Source organism: Podarcis erhardii (genome assembly GCF_964252035.2).
Source record: "Podarcis erhardii genome assembly, chromosome: 14".
NCBI classification, from domain to species: domain Eukaryota; kingdom Metazoa; phylum Chordata; class Lepidosauria; order Squamata; family Lacertidae; genus Podarcis; species Podarcis erhardii.
In genome coordinates, this window is record NC_138503.1 from 21721027 (window position 1) to 21745932 (window position 24906).

The 24906-nt window shown below is 43.8% G+C and overlaps 1 protein-coding gene across 1 annotated transcript in view; it reads right to left on the reverse strand.

The window, feature by feature from the left end:
• Positions 1–4310: 4310 nt before the first annotated feature.
• Positions 4311–24906, reverse strand: part of ALDH1A3 (aldehyde dehydrogenase 1 family member A3) — a 28937-nt gene continuing 8341 nt past the window's right edge. Inside the window, exons 2-13 of the mRNA XM_081839039.1 lie at positions 24255–24359; positions 19820–19960; positions 18280–18409; positions 17286–17347; positions 14630–14758; positions 14223–14336; positions 10943–11045; positions 9640–9824; positions 8132–8296; positions 6613–6770; positions 6109–6183; positions 4311–5656 (exon numbers count right to left, since the gene is read on the reverse strand). Of these exons, the coding sequence (XP_081695165.1) occupies positions 5584–5656; positions 6109–6183; positions 6613–6770; positions 8132–8296; positions 9640–9824; positions 10943–11045; positions 14223–14336; positions 14630–14758; positions 17286–17347; positions 18280–18409; positions 19820–19960; positions 24255–24359 (1440 nt within the window). The 3' untranslated portion in view covers positions 4311–5583. The remainder of the gene's footprint in view (positions 5657–6108; positions 6184–6612; positions 6771–8131; positions 8297–9639; positions 9825–10942; positions 11046–14222; positions 14337–14629; positions 14759–17285; positions 17348–18279; positions 18410–19819; positions 19961–24254; positions 24360–24906) is intronic.

The window sequence follows — 24906 nt, forward strand, 5'->3', positions numbered from 1 at the left end:
AGAAGGAGAGCATCCTAACTTTCCAAGAAGTTGCACACAGCTCGCCCGTCTGGCCAACTTGGATGGAAAAGTGGAAAAAGAAATAAAGCGGAGAGGGGGGGGGGGGGCGGAGACAACGAAGTTACAGAAACCGAGGTGGAAGAACGGCCAAAGGAAACCCGATCCTTGCCGGAGCAAAATATTATTTTACGAGAAAGCAACAGCAGCCAGCAACACGCGCGCTGCGGGTCTGGGCGCAATCTGTCCCCCCATTCCAGCAACTCTGCCCGCGTCCTCCTCCCTCCTTGAAGCGAAAAAACATCCCGCCCATGCAAAAAACCATAATCCTACCCAGGAACTCCTTGCAAGCAAGCAAGCAAGCAAACAAGCAAGCAAACAAACAAACAAACAAACAAACAAACAAATAAGCAGCGTCCCTCCATAATAAAGCTGCAACGCCAGGCACGCTTTGCTGGGAGCAAAGGGAGTTGCCATGAACTTTGCAGCGCGTTCTTAATGACTCTTCCATCGCCCTTCTTTTGGTAGTTTTGGTTTTTTTGCACGGTGCAGCTCTGCTTGAATGAGAGGGGGGCGACGAGGTAGGATGAAACAACCTAAAAATTAAAAAAAAAGGTGGGTGGGTGCAGAGAGGACTTAAGGGGCTGAGCGTCCGTACCTGCTATCCTGGGGAAAGCAGCCCCCCTGCTCTTCTCCTCGCACGCGTAAAAGCGTAGCTGCTGCTAACCGGCGAGGGTAGGGGGTTCCTCCTTCTCCAGGGTCCGGACTTAGCGGCGGTCGCAACTTCCTCGATCGGCGCTGGGCGTGGGCAGGGCAGGGAGGCGGCGAGGCGGGTCTTTGCTCTCTCCGAGGCTCCTGCGGCGGCGCGCCAGGCAGCAGGGAGGAGCGGCGCCCAGAGCGCGCTCAGTCTAGAGGAAGCGAAAGCGCAGCCCGGTCCTGCAGGGTGAGGCTGCAGCAGCAGCTCCCTGCGGAGTTGCAGGGGCTAGTTCCGAATCTGCTCACAGTCCTCTCTGTATTTGTGCCCCCAAAGGTCCTTTTAAGGGGCGGGTACTTTTCTGCAAATGGGCGGGGAGGGGGCTTTCCAAGCACTCTGATACCTCTCGTTGTTCAGTAGTCCTCAGCTACACAGCTGCAAACGAAAAGTTTTCAAATGTTTTGCGAAGTGCAATATTACAAATGAGACGCTAGATGGCGACAGTGAGCTATGCCAAATTCAATGTATTTTTCAAAACTTTTTTTAAAAAAGCATTTTCACCGCTTTTCTTTTTCATATGTGTGTAAATCCTTTCCAGACAGTTGCCAGTTTTGGATGTCGTTCAAATAAATGCTGGTTGTGCACTGAAAGATGTTCGGGGTCCTTGCACTACAAAGCCGCCCCCTGCCTGTTGCGATAAGGAAAGTGGGGGGGGATTTGTTTTTAAATTTCATAAGATTGATACAATGCTAGATTGTTTTGTTTGCAAACACCTCAAGGCAGACGTGCTGGAAAATGGGGGATAACATTTGCATTTGTCTAACTTCTCCGCAAAGAAAATTGGGACAATTGGCTCCCAATTGAGAGCCAGTGTGGTGTAGTGGTTAAGAGCGGTAGTCTCGTAATCTGGGGAACCAGGTTCGTGTCTCCGCTCCTCCACATGCAGCTGCTGGGTGACCTTGGGCTAGTCACACTTCTCTGAAGTCTCTCAGCCTCACTCACCTCACAGAGTGTTTGTTGTGGGGGAGGAAGGGAAAGGAGAATGTTAGCCGCTTTGAGACTCCTTAAAGGGAGTGAAAGGTGGGATATCAAATCCAAACTCCTCCTCCTCCTCCTCCTCTTCTTCTTCTTCAATAAGTAGCTGGCAGTGCTTCACCTCCCTTCAACCCTGTGAATAATCTCATGAGTTTGAGCCCCACATTGGGGAAAGATTCCTGCATTGCAGGGGGTTGGACTAAATGACCCTCATGGTCCCTTCCCACTCTACAATTCTAGAGTTCCATTGTCTGGAGAGGTCAACTGCTGTCTGTTGCCCATTTGCAGCTCCAAGTGGGACCTACAAAGTAGAGAAGCTTTGCCTTTTATCTCCATCTTAGATCTAATTCCTAAAGTTTTCAACTTCATTTGGGATCAGAGCCCTTTTTTGTTATGAATGAGCAAGCAAACAAATTTGTCATATGTGGAACCAGTTAGATGAAACATTATTTCTTTAAATTTTCCTCAGTAATTGGGCACCCCCTTGGGAGGATGTCCCCACACCCTGACTATTTGTGCTCTTGCCCATTGTTTTGTATTGCCTATTCTTGGCTGTGTAGCAGAACCTTGGGTGGTCTAAAATACATGCCAGCAATGCTTTCCATAGCATCTCATCCTGAACCCAAATGTGACAGGTTTCCCAGTTTTTAATTCCTGCTCCCAAGGTATCTCAATGAATTTCAGACCAGATTTAAGAGCTGCTTCAATTGAAATGCCTCAAAATCAGGTTTTACACGAGGCATTCCCAATCCATACTTTTTGCATTTTCTGTGAAGTGTCATAAACCGTTTTGTTTTCCCTTTGGTTGCGGACAAGTTTTAATTTTATGTTCTTATGAGGTGCAGATCAGTTTGAAAAAATCAAATTGTTCAGGCATCCTTACCCGGCACCAGAATTTAAATTTTGCTCAACTGTTTCAACATTATGGAAATCATCTCATATAGATAACTCTGAGCCATATCACAAAATTATAACATTTTAATTATAGAGCTAATATTACAAGAGAGAGAACCCCCCTTTTTTTTTAAAAAAAAAGCATTTCCATGTACAAATGGCAATTAAAAATACATTAGATTAATTGCATTCTAATTTATAAATATATATATTTATATATTTAAACATTTTAAGTAATATTTCATACAAAAAAAAGCACTAACATGCAATGAAAGAATATAAAGGCTCTACTGGATTGTACTTTACAATTAGTGCCTAATGATGCTTTTAATAATCCAATGTAGAAAAATTCAGTGTATACAATTTCTTTTTGAAACCCTGTTACAGTAAGTAGTTACAAGTCAAAAAACTTGATCTGGAATGAATATATATTATATATTCTCAGCCACTAGAAAATAGAATCTCAAATGGCATGATGATTGTAGTGATTTAAACTCAGAAGAAGCAGACAGGTCAACTAATAATCGCTGAAGTGAGGGACTTGTGGCTCCGTTTCTCATTTTCCAAATTTTCAGTTCAGTTCTCCACTTTTCTGCAGTAATTGTGGTGGTTTGTTTTCGCCTTAATCCTCATTAAAATTCATCAGCATCGGCATTTTTATGCAGCTTTTTCCAAAATAAAATACATTTTGCAGCTTTGACTAATGCACACTTTTTGCAAGCAATCCCCCTTAACATAATACATTTCCATACTCTATTTTCACAAACAGATTCATTTCTGTAAACATTCCTTTGCTTGAGAACTGCATCACAAAACTTGGAGAACTGGCAAATTTCAAAGGAGGCCTGTTTCGGCTCTTGTATGGTTCCAGAAAGTGCAAATTAGGACCTTCATCTTTAAACGAAAAACTGAATCAAAATTCTCCCCATGTAGCCTTGTTTTACTGTTTGCCTCTCTTTTCCTTTCACAATCAGCTGATTCTCAGGGTCTTGGGATGCCCCTTGCAAAGCACCCCACAGCCCCTGACAACCAGCCCGCACTCTGCGATTACCAAATACCAGAGCCAAATCTTTATCTAGCCTACACCTGATGTCATGTACCGCCTCTGATGAAGTGCAAGTAGGAGTGGTTTGGCCAAAAGGATCTCATGGGTCAAAGGAGGAGGGTCTGCAAGCCAAAGGCTTCACACCAGTTTTACTTGATCCAGTAAGTAGTGGCTGGTGCTCATTGGGGCTGGTAGGGCAGAAGACAAGGAGCCCAACAGTAGGGGGAGCCAGAGCCAATTGAGTCTAATTTTGTCAACATCCTCACCCTTGCCAAGTTCCACAAGGGGGCAACATTGAGACCAAGGAGAAAGAAGTTGATAGCCAGTTTTACATCTCTCCCCCTTGGGCTGCTTGTCAGTAAGACGACAAGCAGGTAGAGTGTTTGCAGTTTTGTATGGGGCAATGCTCCATTTCGCCGAGAAGATCAGCCATGCCTGGATCCAGTGGTATATTCTCTTGTGCAACCCCTTGCAAAAATTGGAGAGAACTGTACAAGGGCAGCAGCCTTGGTTTGCTTGTAATGCAGCAGTTATCCCAACATTGAGGAGTTGCAAAACTCAGAATCTGCAGTCATTTGCTCCACACAAACACACACACAATACAGTGCACAGGGTTAGCAAAGGGGAAGGAGAGGGTTTTTTAAAAAAATAAAATAAAATGACCTGACTACAGAAGCTCTGTAAAAAAAATGCAAATAAGGCCTCTAATTTTGTGCACACTTTAGGCACGTGGTCCATCAAAATGAGCGGGTCAGAAATTACGGACTTGTCACGTAGGCTGAAACTTCAGCTGAAGCCTGGCTATTTTATCCTCAAAGTCTTCTCAAACCGCCTGAGGAAGGACCCACAAAAAACCAGCCCCATCTCCTAAGGAGGAAATTTTGAGCTGACTTTTCTCACAAGCGACAAGGGAAATATACAGTGTGGGGTCCAAGGCCCCCACACGAGGGAAATATACAGTGTGGGCGTGGCCCAATCTTTTTATTCCTTGCCCTCAGCACCTTGTTCTAAAAACTTTCTTGCCCCATTGTTTTATATGCAGCATTAAACATCAGGGATCTGTGACTCTGTAGGTGCTGTGCTAGGGAACAAGGTGCATAGGTAATTTGCAGATTACGTGAGGGTTAGGTTCTGGAGGTCCCCACATAACTGCATAATGTCAGGAACCCCCCTGACCTGCTCCCCGGTGGAACCATCCCTGTTTGGAGCATCTCAGAGCTCATACACACAAACTTCCTAGGGCCTGGGAAGCAAGGCAGAGAGGCTTATAAAGCACTTTTCGGGGCTCTGCATTTGTTTATTTTCCCGCCAGCTGCATAAAGTTGCAATTGCGTAAGCGAAATCACTGTAAGCTGTGAGTTCCTTGGGCATATAAGTGGGTCCTGTGTGCCCTATATCCCTTTTCTTACTACTACAACAACAACAACAACAACAACAACAACAACAACAACAACAACAGAAGAGAGGGTCCTATGAGGAGCCATGCTGGTGAATCAACTAACACGCACATCCACACAACCACAGCCGCCCCCAAGCACATGTCAAAGATGCAGAATTTGGACCAAGTGCCGTGTGTGATTTGAAGGGATTGCTTCCGACCGCAAGGCCTTTTGTTGCCTCTCTAATTGCTACTGAAGCGCATGTGGTGCCAGTAGAGCAGGGCTGGCTGCAGAGCATGGCTCATGCGTATCAACATTCATTATTTTGTGACTCTTCAGCATGCATCCGTTTTGGCCTGAAACAAATGTCTAAACAAAGTGGTTGGAATTTTAAAGAACCCGAACATGTTATATAGATGGTTTGCTTTTTAAAGAGTTTAGCTACTTTCCTCCCCCTGGCGAGATTTAAGCAACCCCCACCCCCCACTATACATTAACATTCAGAGCGTCAGAGTTTTAGGTCTCGTGGCATTCCTCACTCAGTGAGTCTTCTGCGACAGTTTAATGGTGACCGTTTTCACCTCTGTGTATTCAGTCAGAGCATATTCACCTCTGCAAGAAGAGAGAGAAATATCTTTGAAGTTTCAGTGTATGTGCTTCCACATGACACATGCGCCATGCTGTACATTTAAAGCATTAGGATAGCTCTTAACAGTTATTTAAATAAACCTTCACATTATTAGTGAAATATTATAGTGTATTTACTTTTATTTTTATGTTTTTAAGCTTGATGTTATGTTATTCATAACTTTTTTCTGTTAGGAGATTGCAAAGTGGGTGAAAAGAGAAACAAACCAGAAGCGGAAGTTGGGGGAAGCCCTGGAGGGAGGAATATATAATAAATATTAAGGAACTGAGATGTATGTAATGGATGAAAAAGAAAAATGAATATATATATATATTTAAAGGATAGCACTTCGACAGTTAAGGCTTTCCCCAAGCTGGCTTCAGAAATGAATAAATGAAAAGGCCCCTTAAAAAACGAAAGAAACAAAACTACTTACAATTCTCTCCCGTTTCCTGACATTTTAAAGCCGCCAAAGGGAGCTTGTGCAAAAAGGGAATTGTAGCAGTTGATCCTATTGGAGAGGAAGAAAGCCAGCCCCGTTAAGAAGCAAAGATATTAGCAACATACATTACATTTCAGATTCTCCAAGCGCCTTTATACATCAGCTCAGTAGACCCCTGTGAAGCAGGGGTGGTAAACCAAGCCTGCAAGACACTTTATAGAATTAGAGAGTTGGAAGGGTCATTGAGGATCATCTAGTCCAGCCCCCTTCAATGCAGGAATATGCAATTGTCCCATACGGGGGTTGAACCTGCAACCTTGGCATTATCAGACCACGCTCTAACCAACTGAGCTATGAGTCACCCACAACCCTCTTTGCCCATAGCAACATAGAGGTCACTGCCTATAACAAAGGAAGAGGAGCAAGGTGGCATAAAGGTCAGTGCAGTGTTTTGCCCACCTTAAATATTGAGCAATTTTTGTTAAAAAAAAATCTCACCAGACTGTCCCAGACTGCAGTGCCGATGCCAGCGTTAGGGCTCTATCCAAATTCTTTGTAAACACAGCAGCTGTAAGCCCATATTCTGTGCTGTTGGCTCTTTCTATCACTTCTTCTATGTTTTTGAACTTCATTATGGGCTGCACGGGTCCGAAAATCTGCAAACACATTATAGAGTCAGGGCCGTCAACTGATGAATGAGTTTAGTTGAATCGATCACCTGCCTTTGAAATAAAAGTTGCTGATTACTTTGACATTAGTGCCTTTTGGGATATGGAGCATGTGAAATGCCGCAATTTTACAACAGCCGTAACTCTTTGACAGGTCGCCACATCCCTATTCCTTCTTACGGTGGCTCGTTCGTTTGATATTACAGAGCTCAAAATGAGAAGTGATACAAATAAGGCGAGACACAAGCCAAAGTAACAGCAGAAGTCACAAATCTGGCAGTGGGAGAAATGGGACAACAGGAAGGTCCCTTCTTTGGCTCACACTAAGAACATCCGCAAATTTGGTTCCTCCCCTCCAAAAACCATTTCCTTTTTCATATTTTTATGTAATGGTCTTGATATCAATTCACAGATGTGCTTAATGCAGTGTATTACAGTAATACACAGTTACATTTAATACTTTACCCATTCTAATCAATCATATTGATTCTAATCAATTGTCAGTCATTTAGATATCATACAAATCCTAAGAGGATAAAGTAAAATAAGCTGGAAAATGAACCTTCTATTTCATAGAATCATAGAGTTGGAAGAGACCCTGAGAGTCATCTGGTCCAAACCTCTGCAATGCAGGAATCTCAGCTAAAGCATCCATGACAGATGGCCACCCAACCTCTGCTTAAAAACCTCCAAGGAAGGAGAGTCCACAGTTCTTACTGTCAGAAAGTTTTTTCATCTGCGCTACTTAACAGACATGTCAACTCCATTGGACTGAGGCCTCTACAGCCCCACCCCCCATGTCCAGCCCCTCTTCCACCTTGAGGCGGCATTAGACATTTGAAGTAGTATCCTATTTGAAGCAATCATGGCTTCTCCCAAAGAATCCCGGGGCCTACAATTCACACAACAATTCAACAGTCCATCCGTCTTTCAAGGGAACTCTTCAAATTGTAGCTGCCATGATCAACGCGGTCTCCCAACAATTCTCAGCAAACTGCACTTCCCTTCAGTCCAAAATTCCTTCCAGAATCTTCAGCTATAATAGTTTCTATGGAACACTTTGTTTAACTTAACAAGGGCAGTATTTAACAGGCTTTGCTATGCTAAGCTTAGGTCAAAGTGTTCCACAGAAAATATTACCTGAAGATTCTTGGCTAGAGTAATTAACCTGAAGGAGTCTGGCTGATGACTTTAGCAAAAACAATAAAAAATGGTCTGTTTACATGTGCAGAAATTCCACCCTAGAAATATAAAATCACAGGCTCAGAGGGGAACCCAAAGGTGACATCTAGATGAACACCCCAAATTTATAACATGACAGTCCAGTCTTAAAATAAAAATGTCTGTACCTCCTCCTTAGCAATGCGCATGTTGTCTGTGACCTCTGAAAATACGGTTGGCTTTATGAACAGGCCTCGGTCTCCCATGGCTAAACCACCACACTCCAGCTTGGCTCCTTCTTTCTTGCCACTTTCTATCAGCTCCAAGATTTTGTCAAACTGTTTTTGGTCAATCTGTCAGAAAGGGGGGAAAAGGAAAGCAGCACAGTTGTTGTGGGCAGAGATCAACGCATATGTCGTTTTTGTTGTTCTCTCAGTTTCTATTTTTCCCCCTAATCTTAAATTCACTTCACAGTTCTGCACCAATTTGCAATTATTAACAAAATCCTCATGAAAACCCCATCAGTATTTTAGTGCAGTTTTCTCCAGATCAACACACTTTTGTATGCATCGAAAGAGGCTTAGACAAATTCGTGGAGGAGAGGGCTGTTGTCAGCTACTAGCCATGACAGCTATGTTTTCCTTCCACAGTTGGAGGCAGCAATGCTTCTGAATACCGGTTCCTGGAAACCACGGGCAACTTTAAATATTCAACAACAGAAGAATACAACACAACAGTTGGGTTGACAAAAATGTGCTGTGTAACATAGACTATGGCACGACAACATCACCAGAAACCTGCTCTTGCACATCAGCCTTCCACTGGTGCAAAACATCCCACTGGTGGAACAAGTATACTGCCACTGAGCCTTGGGCTTGCCGATCAAAAGATCAGCTGTTCAAATCCCCATGATGGGGTGAGCTTCCTTTGCTCAGTCCCAGCTCCTGCCAACCTAGCAGTTCGAAAGCACGTCAAAGTGCAAGTAGATAAATAGGTACCACTCCAGCGGGAAGGTAAACGGCATTTTCGTGCGCTGCTCTGGTGTCAGTATTCCATTGCGCCAGAAGCGCATGCTGGCCACATGACCTGGGAAAACTGTCTGGAGCGGACAAACGCCGGCTCCCTTGGGCTGTAAAGCGAGATGAGTGCTGCAACCTCAGTCGTTCGCAACTGGACTTAACTGTCAGGGGTCCCTTTACCTTTACCTTTACCTTTCACTTAGTGATACTTTGGATACAACCCATAAAAACCAGGACCAGTCCAGTTAAATTGGGAAGTGGAGTTGCCATTTCTGGACTAAACTTGGAGGGTGAACAACCACCTCTAACCACGCTGGGAAATATCTTTGTGAACTTATAATTAAGCATAATCTTTTGTTATGTAATGGGCATGGTCAAGGGGATCAAGAGGGTTATTTTACTTTTATCTCCCCCAGAGGATTTACTAGCACCATAGATTATATCCTAACATCTAATAATGTGACATCTAATTAACCGAGATACCTTCAGGATAATTCCTAGAGCTGAAAGTGACCACTTTCCACTTGAGTTATCTCTGACATTATCTGTTTCGCCTGCCTTTCCTAAATTATTGGATGAAACGGAATATCTGATACTTGGAGTTGCCATTTGTTGTTCCACCTCAGGAAAGGAGGCAGCAAAAGATGGGCATTTTTAAAATTAAAACAATAGTTTACCTGGGGTCCTTGTTCAGTTTTGGCATCAAATGGGTCCCCCACAAGCCGCTTCTTTGCATACTCCACGCTGCGCTTGACAAATTCTGGGTACACCTGCTCTTCCACAAAGACTCGAGAGGCAGCTGTGCAGCACTGCCCTTGGTTGAAAAAGACACCCTGGTGGGCACAGTCCACCGCCAAGTCCACTGGAAAGCCAGAAAGAATGCAAAGAGAGAAAAAGCAGGCTGTTATAAGCAAGCCAGACCATTTCACTGGTTTCTGCATTACCTACAGCCAACATGGTGACCTCTGTTGGACATCCAGTGGTCCAGGGTTGCAGTGGGTCAAAGACTGTTACTGTTTCTGCAGTAAGGTCTCTGTCTCCGGTGGCCTAGAGCCATCCAAACAGCACAGTGTCAAGTTTTTGAGCCACTGAGAAGAAGTCTTCTCACCCTTTGCTGATTACAGTCAGAGTGAAAGGAAACAAGCTACTGAGGATAGGCTCCTAGGGTCACTCTGGAGAAGGCAAACAGGAAGAACACCAAGGAGTTGTTATTCTGTGTGCTCCTGAGCAAAGCATTTAGGAACACATAAGGTGCTTCAGTTTCAGGAGAACGGTGTGCAAGTTCTGTTTCACACAATGGAACTTCAAGGAAAATACTTCTTGAGTCTTGCCAAAATAAGGTACTAGAACACTCTAAATCATTCACCCATGTACGTGCACAGAAAATAGTAGATTTAGCTGAAGGGCAACACAGAGAGACCTGCATTGATTGTTGAAATGCATCCCTAATTTTTATTAGATAGGTATAAGATTATTGAATAACCCTTGAAAGGTGTGGCTATGACTATCGTGAAGGAACCCTGCACTTCTGAATTTGCCACTACACTACTGCTTACACCAGTGACATAGCGTGGAGAGGCCACAGTGGTAGTCGCCCAGGGCACAAAACTGTTGGGGGGGGGAGCAACAGCTGTACTGCCTCAACATAGCTGTGTGCTTCCATCACTGGGCTCCACTGAAAACGGCTTCTCCATGCAAACCAAAAAGTGACCTCTCCAGACAACAGAATAACTCTTATCTCTGTGGCTGCGATCTCCTGCAGTTGAATGTGCATGTGTACTCCATCTGTTTCCCTCCCTCCTACCCTCCTCTGCACAGCCCCGGGCACTGGTAACCCATGCTATGTCACTGGCTTACAGTGTCTCATTATTTGGTCTTCCCTATCCCCCCCCCCCCACTTCCAAGGCCTTCTCCAAACACAGTACAGACTTTCTGCTTGACCCTTTCAATATTAGCACTATTGGCAGCAGCCACACTCACAGTCAGCATCTGCACAGACAATACAGGGATTTTTCCCACCGAGCTCCAACGTCACCCTCTTGAGGTTACTTTTCGAAGCGGCTTCTTTGATCAGCTTTCCAACCTGCACCAGGAAGAAAGCAGCCATGAAATACAGGCAAATCACCCTTTTCTCACATGTGGAAATGGAGCAGAAGGAGTTTAAAATAACCAGGCCTTTGGCTGATTGACATCTGATGCCCTCTTAAAATATGTTGAGGAAGGGAGGGAATATTGGGTTGTTTTTATTATGTATGTATTTTGTGTTTTTTATATTGTGTTTTTCTATTGTGAACCACCTGAGATCTATGGTATACAATTATTATTATTATTATTTATTTATTTATTATTATTATTATTATTATTATTATTATTATTATTATTAAATAATACAGAAACTATGTTCTCCTTTGGAAGCACCCTTACAAAGCCATCTTACCCATGGCTACTGGAAGGAAGCACCATGAAATTCCATGGGACTTCCTTCCAAGGAAGTAAGCTTAAGAATATTTTCTAGGCTGCAAACCCTGTAGAGATATCTTTCAAGCAGACCTGCAAAGGAACAGGACTCAAGTTACTCAGTTGTGGGTAAAAGTAGCACAAAAGCCAGAGATTTTTCTTGGTTGCGTTAACTGTTTGGTGAAGGTTCAGAAATGTGGGTCCATCTCACAACGAGAAACCTTGCCAGCACCCCACACTAGCTCTGTGTCCTAATCTGTTCTTCTCTACACACCTCTTTACAGCGTTGTGCTTTCGTAGAGCATCTGCCTTGCATGCAGAACGTCCCACATTCAATCTCCAGCACCTCCAGTTAAAGTTGGGACAGAACCCTGCCTGAAATCCTGGAAAGCTACTGTCAGTCAGCATGGAAGGTACTAAGCTAGGTGGGCCGACAGGTCTGACTCCATTTAAAGGATAGCACAAGTTGGTTAGAGCATTGTGCTGATAACATTACGGTCACAGGTTCGATCCCCATTTAGGACAACTGGACTAGATTAGGGCTGCCATACATCTGGAATTTCCTGGACATAGCCAGGATTTGTCCACCAAAAATGGTGTCCTGGTGGAATTTTTGAAAATTGATTAAAATGGCAGCCCATGTCAGAAGTGATGATTTTTGTGTGTGCAAATTTCCTTTAAAAATAGCTTAAAAACAGGGTGGTGGGTTTTTTGTTTTTGCAATAAAAAGCTCAACAACTTTGGCCAAAACAAAAATAAAAGGCTGAACAACTTTGGCAAAAAGCAAACAACCAAACAAAAAACAAACATTTTTGTCTGGATTTTCACTTTTTTAAATATGGCAACCTTAGACTAGATGATCCTCAGGGTCCCTTCCAACTCTGCAGTTCTATGATTCTAAGGCAGCTTCCTATGCTCCCCTATGGAATAGTCCACAAACCATTGCAGGAACCAGGAAGAGCCATGCCAAACTCAACCAGTAGGTGGTGTGACATGCCAAGGTCTTCAGTTGTCCGGCTCTTAGACGTTTGAGAGAGACCTTCGGTGCCGACAGCAATTTACCATAATTATACAAGGTCATATCAAGCATGCAGAGAATGCCACCACAGATGCCACTGGCAGTGCGCCAGGGAGGGTATTAAGCTCTGAACCACAAACATTGAATGCACGGGGTGGATCAGGGATTCTGTTAAAGTGGCATCTGACGAAATCACTGTTTAGACTGAATATAAGCAAGGTGCAATTTGCAAATATATGTCATATTGGGGGCTGCATGGGTGACGTGGGTGTATGAACAAACCACGCAAGAGCAAAACACATTGGGGTGAGGGCATGCTAGAGAACTGTGGAAGGTATGGAGAAATGGAAGGGATGTGGGTGGCGCTGTGGGTTAAACCACAGAGCCTAGGGCTTGCCGATCAGAAGGTCGGCGGTTCGAATCCCCCTGATGGGGTGAGCTCTCATTGCTCAGTCCCTGCTCCTGCCAACCTAGAAGTTCAAAAGCATGTCAAAGTGCAAGTAGATAAGTAGGTACCACTCCAGCGGGAAGGTAAACAGTGTTTCCGTGCGCTGCTCTGGTTTGCCAGAAGCAGCTTAATCATGCTGGCCACATGACCTGGAAGCTGTATGCCAGCTCCCTCGGCCAATAAAGCGAGATGAGCGCCGCAACCCCAGAGTCAGTCACGACTGGACCTAATGGTCAAGGGTTCCTTTACCCTTTACCTTTATGGAGAAATGGGCAGAGAGAAGTTGTTTCTCTGCTCATGAGAAACTTGGGACCAGCAAGTGAATGTTGGAAGATTCAGGACAGACAAAATACTTCTTTACAAAGCACATAGTTAAAGTTGGGAACGCCCACCCATAAAAGGTAGTGATGGCTTTAAAAGTGGATTAGATAAGTTCATGGACATTAAATAGCTGGGTTATGCCTCTGCTGTTGGAGGGAATGTACCAGCTGCCAGGAATCACAGGTGAGCAGAGTGCTGTTGCATTCAGGTCCTGTTTGTGGGCTTCCCGTTGGCATCTAGCTATTAGAAAGACAAGGGACTAGGATGGGCCTTTGGCTTGACCCAGCTGGCCTCTTCCGGAAGCCGCTTCTGGCGAACCAGAGCAGTGCACGGAAACGCCATTTACCTTCCCACCTATTTATCTACTTGCACTTTGATGTGCTTTTGAACTGCTAGGTTGGCAGGAGCAGGGACCGAGCAAAGGGAGCTCACTCCGTCGCGGGAATTCGAACCACCGACCTTCTGATCGGCACGTCCTAGGCTCTGTGGTTTAACCCACAGCGCCACTCGCGTCCCAATTTAAGGAGATACTCTCTGGCAAATGGCAGACAGAGTATGCAGAACTCAACATTTTTCTTGAGACTGCCTTGTTGAGAATACGAAGTTGCTACATCAAGAACTATTCATATACAGCAATGCAAAGCCTGCCTATTCGCAAGCCACACCACCCAACAAAAATTATAGCTGCTCTCACACTATACTTTTAAAGCATATCCTTTCTCACAAAGAATTCTGGGCACTGTAGCTTATTAAGGGTTGCTGAAAATTGTAACACTCTGAAGGGTAGAACTACAGTCCCCAGAATTATTTGAAGGAAATAGCATGCTTTGAACGTACTTTAAAGGTATAGTGTGTACCCGGCCTCAGAAAACGCTTCCAAAACATACTGGTGAGAGCCAGTCAAGGGACAGGAAGCATCCTATGTAGGCTTAATTTCTGTGCTTTCCAGAGTTCACTAACTGGGGGTTGTAGAGTGGCAAGAAGAGAGGCAAACACAAATGTTGAAAATCACCTACCTCTGTTGACCCAGTAAAAGCTACTTTGTCAATGTTAGGATGCGTAGAAATAGCAGCTCCAGCTGTGGGACCATATCCCGGCACAATGTTAACCACACCTGGAGGAAATCCTGCCTGGGGGGGGGGGGAGATCTTTTATTCCAGAGTCAGAATAAGAAAAATTAGGGCATGGCTTCCATTCATTGCATGGGAGTGGGGTGGCATGCAAAGGAGAATTTGTGCCCTTTGTTAGGGTGAGTGGGTGCCACTGGGATGTATGATTTAAGCACAAAGAGCACATCCACTCCTTGCCAGTCATCAAACCTCCATTCCTTTGGAATTACAGGGAAGGGTCTCAAAAGTCTCCCCCCACCCACTGAGTGTGTAAAGCCACATAAGCTCATTTGGCTGGCTTCTACATTACTCACCTCCTTGACTAAAGAGCCAATGTATAGTGAAGTAAGTGGGGTTTGCTCAGCAGGTTTAACAACTAAGGTGTTTCCACAACACAGAGCAGGTGCCATCTTCCAAATCAACATGAGCAATGGGAAGTTCCACTGAAACAGAAGATCATGACATTCACCTTATGAGCATGTCATTGCTACCATTTCTATACTTTGTCTCTTGTTCTAGGAATTCAGAAGGCGGCTTCACAATTGTGTCATTACAGCCTCTTCCTCCAAAAAAACCCACACACTCCTAAGTAGCATTGGCAATTCCTGCACACTGAAGCTGAGTTTGTAACACATGTACATATTGTTATATACTTTGTCAAGTACTTATGGCCCCCCTTTTTATATTAAAACCGTGATTCTTCTCAAGACAGAACACGTAGTTGCCTTTTCTGTTGACGTTGTAATACTTTATCCTGTCCCCAGGTGTCGCTGTAGTGCTACTTGTCTCCGCATATACACAGACAAACAGAATTATACCAGTAACGCTGGCAGATCATAGCCAAGTACCACAGAGCAGCTGCTCTTAAAATCCTAATCAAGGGCAAGTGAGGCAGATCTTCCCAGCTCTGTAAGACCAGAGGGAATCTACAGAGGAAGGGAACTATAGGTGGAAAGATAGATCAACTATGTGAAAGGACGACATGGAAATGTGATGTTAAAAATAAATAAATCCACAGAGGTCTCGATTCCCTTAGCTGAACACATGATTTGCATGCATAAACATTTCAGACACAATCCCTAACAATCCCTTTTTAAAGAAGGGCTGGGAAACCTGTGATCATCTCAGTGCTGGACACCTCTCATCAGCCCTACTCAGCATGGCCATTGATGATAGGAGTTGTAGTCCAGCAACACTGGGAGGACCACAGGTTTATAGCCTTGGTTCTTAGGTAGAACTGGGAAATAACCTTGGCCTGCTTGGTTTGAATCCACTCTTCTAGACTAGTTGGAGTACTAGTAGCTCCTATGGATGGAAGGACCTGTCATTTTTGGTTCTCCCCATTTCTCATTTTTCCAATCTTCAGTTCTCCACATTTTGCAGCAATTTGCAATTTATTTATTAGTTTATTTAAAAACACACACCATGAAAATCTATCAGCATTTGAGTGCTTCTAATGCATTTTATATGCAGTTTTGACTAACGTACTTAGCTTTGCAAGTAGCTGTCCCTAATATTGTGCATTTTTGCAAATTATTTTCACCAATAACCATCTTTGAGGCAGAATTCAGATAAGTGCAAATTGTGAAGGATAGCTGTGTTTCAGGCTCTCATATTGTTCCAGAAAGTGCGAATTCAATCGATTCAGCTGCAAATGTGAACTGAATCAAATCTCTCCACAATCGCTAGGAGCGCCTTCTAATCCTTTCATCTGGCCAAAGGGAGGCAAAAAATAAGTTCAACCTCAGTAGAGTCTCCAGTCTACCCAGTGAAATTATGCATTTGTTTTCCTGGAGACATCAGATGTCAACCCTAGTCTAGTCTAACACTATACTGGCCACCTCCCAGCAGTGGTAAGGAAATATCCCAGAGTGGTATTTTATTCCAACAGCTGTGTAAACATTCTCAGCCTAGTTACAAGCATCTTCCGCCAACAAAAATACCTGTTGTAGATTTAAGTAGAGTTAATTGCGGGTGGTGATCTTCCCCAGCAGCATAATCAACAGAATTGGCCATGATACGCTGGATTAACCATTATGCTAAGCAAGGGACAGAGTAGCGCCGCAGCCATTCCAAAGTCTCAGCTGCGGTGCAATTAGCTGGGAGTTTTCCCTAATGCGGGAAAAGCAGCTCCTAGCACTAGACTCTTTATATCGCCTGCAGCTCAGAACGCAGCAGCTTCTCCCGCTACTAAGTAAGGGCTGTAGTTCAGTAGGAGAGCATCTATCTACATGCAGAAAGTCCTCCTAGCATCTCCACATAGGCCTTCTGAAACCCTAGAGCAGGCTTCCTCAACCTCAGCCCTCCAGATGTTTTGAGACTACAATTCCCATCATCTCTGACCACTGGTCCTGCTAGTTAGGGATCATGGGAGTTGTAGGCCAAAAACATCTGGAGGACCGAGGTTGAGGAAGGCTGCCCTAGAAGGTCACTACCAGTCAGTATAGACAAAATTGAGCTAGACGGGTCCATGGCTTGACTCTGCATAAAGCAGATTCCTATATTCCAATGGAAGGGAAGTGGAAGTGGACACACCCAAAATTGTGAACAAAGGAAATAGGACCTTACTAGGGCTCAGGGCTCAGTTAACAGGCCATACACTGGCAGTTACCTAGCAGGCCACCACCAATATTTTGATCTCTCTGTGTCAAGACTGGGAAAAGCAAGGCATTTGTATCCTAAACCTCTGGGGAGAAAGGTTATGATCCAGAATGAGAAACACAACTTGTTTCGAAGTTTAAAGGAAACCAATTTACTTCTCAAGCAGCCACATTTGACATTGTGAGCGGAGATGAGGATTTTATTTATTTATCCATTCTTCAAAGCCACTTGTAAGTGTGTTGGCTAGATTGTCTTGAAATCTCTGATATTGAAGGATACATTAACATTATTCACTTTAACAGGTAAAAATCAAGATGTCGGCAGTACAGAATACTTCCCCAGAAATGCAGAAGACTACATTCTACTCACCGGTGTAATGGCACCACAAACCCCCACAGGCTCATGTCGGGTGAAGCAGACAAAGTTTTCATCTGCAAAAGTTTTGAGAATGCAGGTCATCTACCTATGATGGTTGTGATGTGAATGATCCCATAGGATCAAAGATCCAATGCAGCTGGGGAAAGCATTTTTAATGCTAAAAAGCACACACCCTGGCTTTTTTGTCCTTGGAATTGCTGTTTACTACCCATAGCACCCATAAAACCAGTACAGTACTCCCAACCAGATTGGGACCCTACATCTGTTTCCCCACCAAAATAAAGAAGGCTGGATTACTAAGCCTGGTTCATACATCATGCGAAACCATGAGTTACTAAGCTATGGTTTATAGAACCATGGCTTACCGTTATATGTAAATCTGGTCCAGAGGCTTCACTATGGTTTGTTTACTGCCAACAAACATCAAGATGAAGCATTGCTTATGAACCTTGGTTTGTTTTAACTAAGACTTGGTGTTATGTGTAAACCAAGCACCCTTCCTTAACCATGGTTTGTTCGACCACTCCATCCCAGACCAGAATACAAAATCAGGAGGCAAGAGTAGTTGAAAAACCAATTTTTGATAAACAAGGCATGGGTTATTTTCATAGTCTATAAGCACTATGTTTGCTTGAACAAACTATGGCTTCTTAAACAGTAGCTTCATATTATGTGTGAACCAGCCCCTTCTTTATACCTCTCTCCTAAGCATATGAAAGGAAGATTGCAGCTGAAAACCCAGCAATATGGCCAAACTATGGTTTGGCAGTCAGCAGTAGGCTTCAGGCAGCCTGTCTGAAGTGGATTTCTAATCCTGGTTTATAGGTAAATTATGGTTTCCTGTGAACGAGGGCAAAGAGGAAGGAATCTGAGAACTGTTCCTGTGAACCAAAGCCATATGCTAGCCATGGCTAACCTCACTACAGGTTACTTCTGTTTGCCAGACCTATGAAGTTACATGTATAAGACACAAGCTCCAACTTACCCACAGGTATAGTCTTCCCCTGAATTTTATCGGCCCAGCCAGCATAGTATCTAAGTGTCTTTATGCAGCCTTCAAGGTCAATGAAAAATGCTTGCAGAAATGGTTTCCCTGTGTCCATTGTTTCCAAGGTCTGGAATGAAACAAAATATCAATTCCCCACTCTATTTGCTATGGGGGTATATTACTGGGGATGGGTGAACCTGTCCATTTTGGTTTATCATTCCTCCAATCTTAAATTCAATCTACATTTCCACATCAGTTCACTCCCCCCCCTCCCAAGTCCTCTGGAAATTCACCAGTATTTTAGTGCAAATTTCACCTAAAATATACACATGGTCATTTGTAAGCAATTTCCCCTAAAATGCAAAGCAATTTCCACAATATAAAGCATTTTGTATACTATTTTCAGTAAGATGTGCATTTTCATGCACACTTTCATATTTGCTTTTTTGTACACATTACTTGGCTGGAGAAATTCAGAGAACTGCAATTTTTGAAAGATGGCTGCGTTTCATTTCACATATTGTTTTGGCAAGTGTGAATTAAGCAGTTCCCCTTTCAATGTGAACTGAACTGAATTTCTTCCATATCTCTGCATACTACCATTGTCTAATCCTCATGAAGATCCCCCCCCCTTCAGTGGAAGCAGTAGGTGACCAAAGTTGCAGGGTAGGCCCTAACATTAGACAGAGTGAAGCGGCTCAATTTGGGTGCCATGAATGTGCAGTAATTGGTAGTTATTGAATTTATTATTATTGTATTTTTTTTCTCTCCCAGAGAGACATTTGTGGTATTGTCTGTCTTGTATCAAAGTAACATAGCTAGTCTGGATTACTGTAAACCTTTACTTGGGGAGGGGATCATTTACTCTTTTGCCTCAGGCCATAAAAGGCCACACACTGATGCTATTTTCAGATAAGTGATATTTTAGAGGATCTCAATAAAGCATCATTTAGTTCAGGGATGGGGAACCTGTGGCCCTCCAGACAACTCCAACTCCCATCAGTCACAGTCCTCATGGCCAGCGGTCAGGGTGGATGGGAGTTAAAGTCCAACAACAAGAAGTTCCCCATCCCTGTTCAGGTATATGTGTCTCCAATGACAGAGAAGCAATATTCTATAACTCTGAGTTTGTGTATACATTAATAGGTAGGTTTCTTCAGGCTGTAAAGGAAAAAGGTTTCCACAACTCCCCCTCACTAATTCCACTCTCTCCTGAAACCTAGAGTTTACTACCTGGTCTAAATGAAGGAAGGAAGTTAGCTGAAAAGTTGTAATCTCATAAGTTGCCTAACCTTTGAAACAGAGCCAAGAACTGGGAAGCCAACCCACAACCTCCCAGAAGTCGCTGGAAGGCATCTCCCATCACCTCTGATTATTGGCTGGGAATGAGGAAGGTTGAGGTCCAACTACATGTAGGGGGCACATGTTGGCCACCCTTGGTATTGTAGATCCAATGGCTTACGCATTGCAGCATAAGTAGGCTCTTAATGTTTTCTGCCTTAATCTCCAGACCAGACACACTACAGACATCACTTACCGCCAACACCACTCTGTCTCGCTCAATGAGGTCAGCCAGCTTGTTGAGGAGCCTTCCTCGGCTCACAGCATCCATTTGTCTCCACAAAGATCCTCTTTGGAAGGCTGCTTTTGCTGCCTCTACTGCTTTATCGACATCAGGCTACCACACAAAAGACCAAACACAAAATAAACAGGAACACACTGTTAGATGCTTCCATAGCCCAATGCCCTCCATATGTTTTGGACAACAATTCCCATTAGCCACAGCCAGCACAGCTGTAGTGTCTGAAGCTGATGTGAGTTTATCGTATTTTTCGCTCTATAGGACACACCTTTTCCCCTCCAAAAATTAAGGGGAAATGTTTGTGCATCCTATGGAGCGAACGCAGGCGCCTTGGCTTCAGGGATAGCCGCCTGAAGCCTTCAGGGCGCAGAGCGAGTTCCCGCTGCACTCCGGAGGCTTTGGGTTCCTTTTTCTGAAGCTGGGAGAGCAAGACTCTCCTGGCTTCAGCAGAGAGGGAGAGCTGCGCAGCGCCCCTTCAGCCAAGCGGGAGGAGAAATTGAAGGGGCTCCGATTCTCCTGCCGCTTCGCTGAAGGGGCGCTGAGCAGAGAGGGGGAGATTTTTTTTTCTTGTTCTCCCCCTCAAAAACAAGGTGCATCCTATGGTCGGGTGCGTCCTATAGAGCGAAAAATACGGTAACTAGTCAAATGGGGGGGGGGGAGTTTTGAAGGCAATCAAAAATCACTGAGGGGCAATATAGCCCAGAGGTTGTGGTTTAGCCACTCCTGGCCTAGAAGATAGTAGGGGTGCACCAGGCAAACCTATTCTGAAGTTTTCAAATACAGGCGAATCAAATGGAAATGTCCACCCTATTTGTGAGTGGTGAAATTCAACAGAGGGATTTTGCCAAATATTCTTTTAAGGAAAAAAAAAGAAAATTCTCTATGTGCACAATTTTTAGTTTGCTCAGTTCTGCACGAAACTAGATGCTCATACTAGCAGATGAAGAAAGCAATGGGCCCAGAGAGAACCAGAAGTGGGGCAGGGCAAGCCCACTGAGGGCCTCTTCACCATAAACAATATTAAAATACATATTTGGTTGGCTATGTTCAAAGTCCTTCACTCTATTTGTGGGCAGAGAAATTTGGAAAGAGTTGTCAAGGAGGCAACGTTGAAATCCACCAGCAGTTTGTGGGAAAACCCTCAAAAAGGAAAATTTATCTGAAAGTTTCTTCCAAATCATGTTCTAGGTGAGGGAACTGGAAGATTCTTTTTCTGCCCTCAGTGGCTAGCTGAAGTATATTTCCACCCACTCAAAACAGTGAACGTATTGATTGGGTCGTCCAGCAAAATACACTTCCAACTCTCAAAGCATCATTCGCAGAATCACAGCAGGTGAACAATCCCTGCTCTGGCATGTGACTACATTTGGTTAAAAAGTTTGACCTTCATAGCTCCCAGAAGATTATTTGAATACCTCTGTGTGGTCCAAGATACTGCAGTGTCATTATTTACGGAAATGGAGTCACTCCGCTGAAGTTCCTCAACGGAAAAGGTCAGGCCCACATCAACTCTCAGTTACAAGACTACGAAGGAGGCCCAAAGCAAAAAACCGCACAGACAAGAAAACTCTATGGGTAGGGCAGACATTCCAGTCATAACCCACCCAGTGCTTAATCAGTGTTATGTTTCATGGATGTTGCAATACAGAGGCATAAACATGAGGCTAAAGTGTGGGGTTAGTGAATGGAGGACTAGATCCCTCACAGCTGTCACCAGGCACTATTAAATGCCTGCTGAAAAACTTTTCTATTCCACCTGGTCTATGCAGGAATGTGTCCTTCCACAATGGTTAATTGGTGTCTGCTTTTACCTTTCTGTTGTTTTTATTGTATGCTTTTGTGTTTTTTATTGCTGTAAACTGCTTTGATTTTTCGTGACACAGTGGTATACCAATATTTTTGTAAATATATAATGTACAACAGAGTACAATAAAATGCCGTAAGTCAATCAGCAAGCAAAACAGTGTAATATTTGCAGGGTGGGTGTGGGGGGTATATCTCTCAAAGATGCTGTACATATCCCTAATAAAAAGACAGTGGGCAAAGAGGAATTCCAGAATGTCACTTATTGAACAATGCAGGATGCACCATTATATAATTGTAGAGTTGGAAGGGACCTCAGGAGTCATCTAGTCCACCCCCTACAATGCAGGAGTCAAAGCTAAAGAAACACTGGCAGATGACCATCCAAACTCTGCTTAAAAACCTCCAGTGATGGAGAGTCCACCACCTTCCCAGGTAGTCAATTATAATGTCAAACAACTCTTACTCCCAGAAAGTTCTTCCTAATGTTTTCTCAAAATTTCATTTCTTGCAATTTGAATCCATTGGTTTTGGTCATCCCCTCTGGGCAGCCGAAAACAAGCTCGCTCCATCTTCCGTGAGACACCCCTTTAGATATTTGAAGATGGATATCCTATCACCTCTAAATTTTCTTTTGTCCAGGCTAAATGTACCTAACACCCTCAACCATTCCTCAGGCGGCTTTATTTTGCAGACCCTTTAACATCTTGGTCATCCTCTGCACACATCCCAGCTTGCCAATATCCTTTTCAGAACTGGATACAGTATTCTAGCTGGGGCTTGCTTAAATAAAATAAATAAATAAATAAATAAATAAATATCCCGCTCTCCCCAGCCGGAGCCAGGCTCAGAACGGCTAACAACAATAAAAGTAACACAACATTCTAAAATCAATTCAAATCATGCTTAACTAAGGCAGAATAGAACTTGAACTCTTATTCCCTTGATCAGGACACTAAACTTCTGATGCATTAGGTTTTTTTTGGGGGGGGGCTGCTCCTCATCACCCTGTTGACTCATGTTAAGCTTGTGGTCTACTAAGATACCTAGATCCTTTTCACATGTAAAATTGGTTTGGCTTTCTTGCACAGAAGTCTATTTCTGTTTAAAAAGCAAACAGTTTTTCTGTGATAAGGAAAGCGATGGGAATCTGCAACAGCAGGATAACAGTTGCTTGATGCGATGCAAAGTCTTCTTTCCCCACTTTAGGGCATAAACCTAAACAAACCAAGCCTATTTAATCTTTTATTTTGCCCGTCTGTAAATCATTTTTATGTGAGGTCACTCTCTCTTTCCATTAAACAAAATCTGCACAAAATGGGAAGCTTTCTTCTCTCTCCCCCCCCCTTTTGTCACTTTCCCCCTTTTTAATCAGATTTAGGTGCTAGTTATGCAAAATGAGAGTCTATGTTGTTAACTTTGTTGATAGAATGTATGTATAAAAACTCTGTATGCCAACTTGACATTAAAATAAATGCATCTCTCTCTTTCTCTCTCTTCAAATAAATCAAAACAAATGATCAACAACTGTTGTGTGCAAACAAATCAGGACATAGCTCCTGCAGTGCCCAACTCCACACTAACTGGTAGCCCCTTAAAAAAAAAAAAGCATGCCCAAAATGAGCTCAAGCCATTATGGAGTCCGCAGTGCAAAAAATACAAATAGCAGTCACTGATGTTAGTCACATAATAGGTAATTTAATGTATTTAATGATTAATGGTGCCCCTCCACACGCCTCCTGGGAGGGTTGAAAGCCAGTTCTGGCTTCTTCCTTCCTTAGGCCCTGCTCCATTTTGAAGATCTGGCAGCAGGAGAAACCCCTTTAAAGTGAACCCTATCCCTGTCACAGGAACTCTGCCATTTCAAGTGGAACCAAGTACAGGCAACACCCTGTCTGCGCAAAGGTGGCATTCTGGGTTACTGCATGTTTGTGTGAAATTGCGTATAACTGGAACACCTGCTGAAAAAGCCTGCAAACACCCTATTCCACCCCGTTCCCCATTTTGTGATGTTTCCAGGTCACTTCTTGATTCAGCGCAATGTGTGTGTGGTCGCATGCATATCAGACACACCTAAAAAGAAGTCATGAAGAAACACAATCATGCCTTTTCTTATTTGTTTGTGCGAGCAAGCTGGAGTTTGGGCTGCCTAACCCAGGTTGAGACTCTTGAGAGTCCCATGGACTGCAAGAAGATCAAACCTCTCCATTCTTAAGGAAATCAGCCCTGAGTGCTCACTGGAAGGACAGATCGTGAAGCTGAGGCTCCAATACTTTGGCCACCTCATGAGAAGAGAAGACTCCCTGGAAAAGACCCGGATGTTGGGAAGGATTGAAGGCACAAGAAGAAGGGGACAACAGAGGATGAGATGGTTGGACAGTGTTCTCGAAGCTACCAGCATGAGTTTGACCAAACTGCGGGAGGCAGTGGAGACAGGAGTGCCTGGCGTGCTCTGGTCCATGGGGTCACGAAGAGTCGGACACGACTAAACGACTAAACAACAACAACAAACTCAGGTTGATTGCTCAATTGCGTTGCCAAAATGTAGCTATCAACAACCAGGTTCAAGGAAGGAAATGAAACAAACCTTGTCCCCCTCTTCGACGTCACAGATCTTCTCGGCCTTTGAAGGGCTAAAGGTAGGGAACTTCTTTCCACTCTTTGATTCATGCCATTCATTGTTAATAAATATCTAAAAGAGAAAAATAAAGGTTTCTGCATCATGAGAAGAATAAGCTTATCTTCTCCCCAACATGCATGTTTTTCATGCGCAGGTTACGGTTGTTACGTTTTGTTTCCTTTCATTTTTTAAAAAATGAAGGAGCATTTTATTGTGCTGCTGCCTCTTGCAGTCTTGATACCGGCTCACAGTTGCAATGTAAGACTGCACTCCTCTGCTTGCTTACTAGGCAGTTACCCTCCAAGTCAATATGTACGACCTTCATAGGACAGGACCTTTGCAGCACAAGGGACCAAAACATTCAACTTCCAGGTACAAATCTGCATGTTGCAATGGGAAGTTGTAGGAGTATGAACATTTTCAGCTCATGTGGGAGATTCACACTCAATACAGTCCAAATGGAGATGTTGACCCAGTTCACATGTAACACAAAGTCAAACCACAGTTTACTGTAAATCTGTGAGAGTGTGGGTGCCTAGAGAGGAGATTGAAGCTGCTTTGCGGCAGGAATAATGCCTGAGAAGCATTAAAAAAAGCCGTGATCTCCTCACGGGGACTA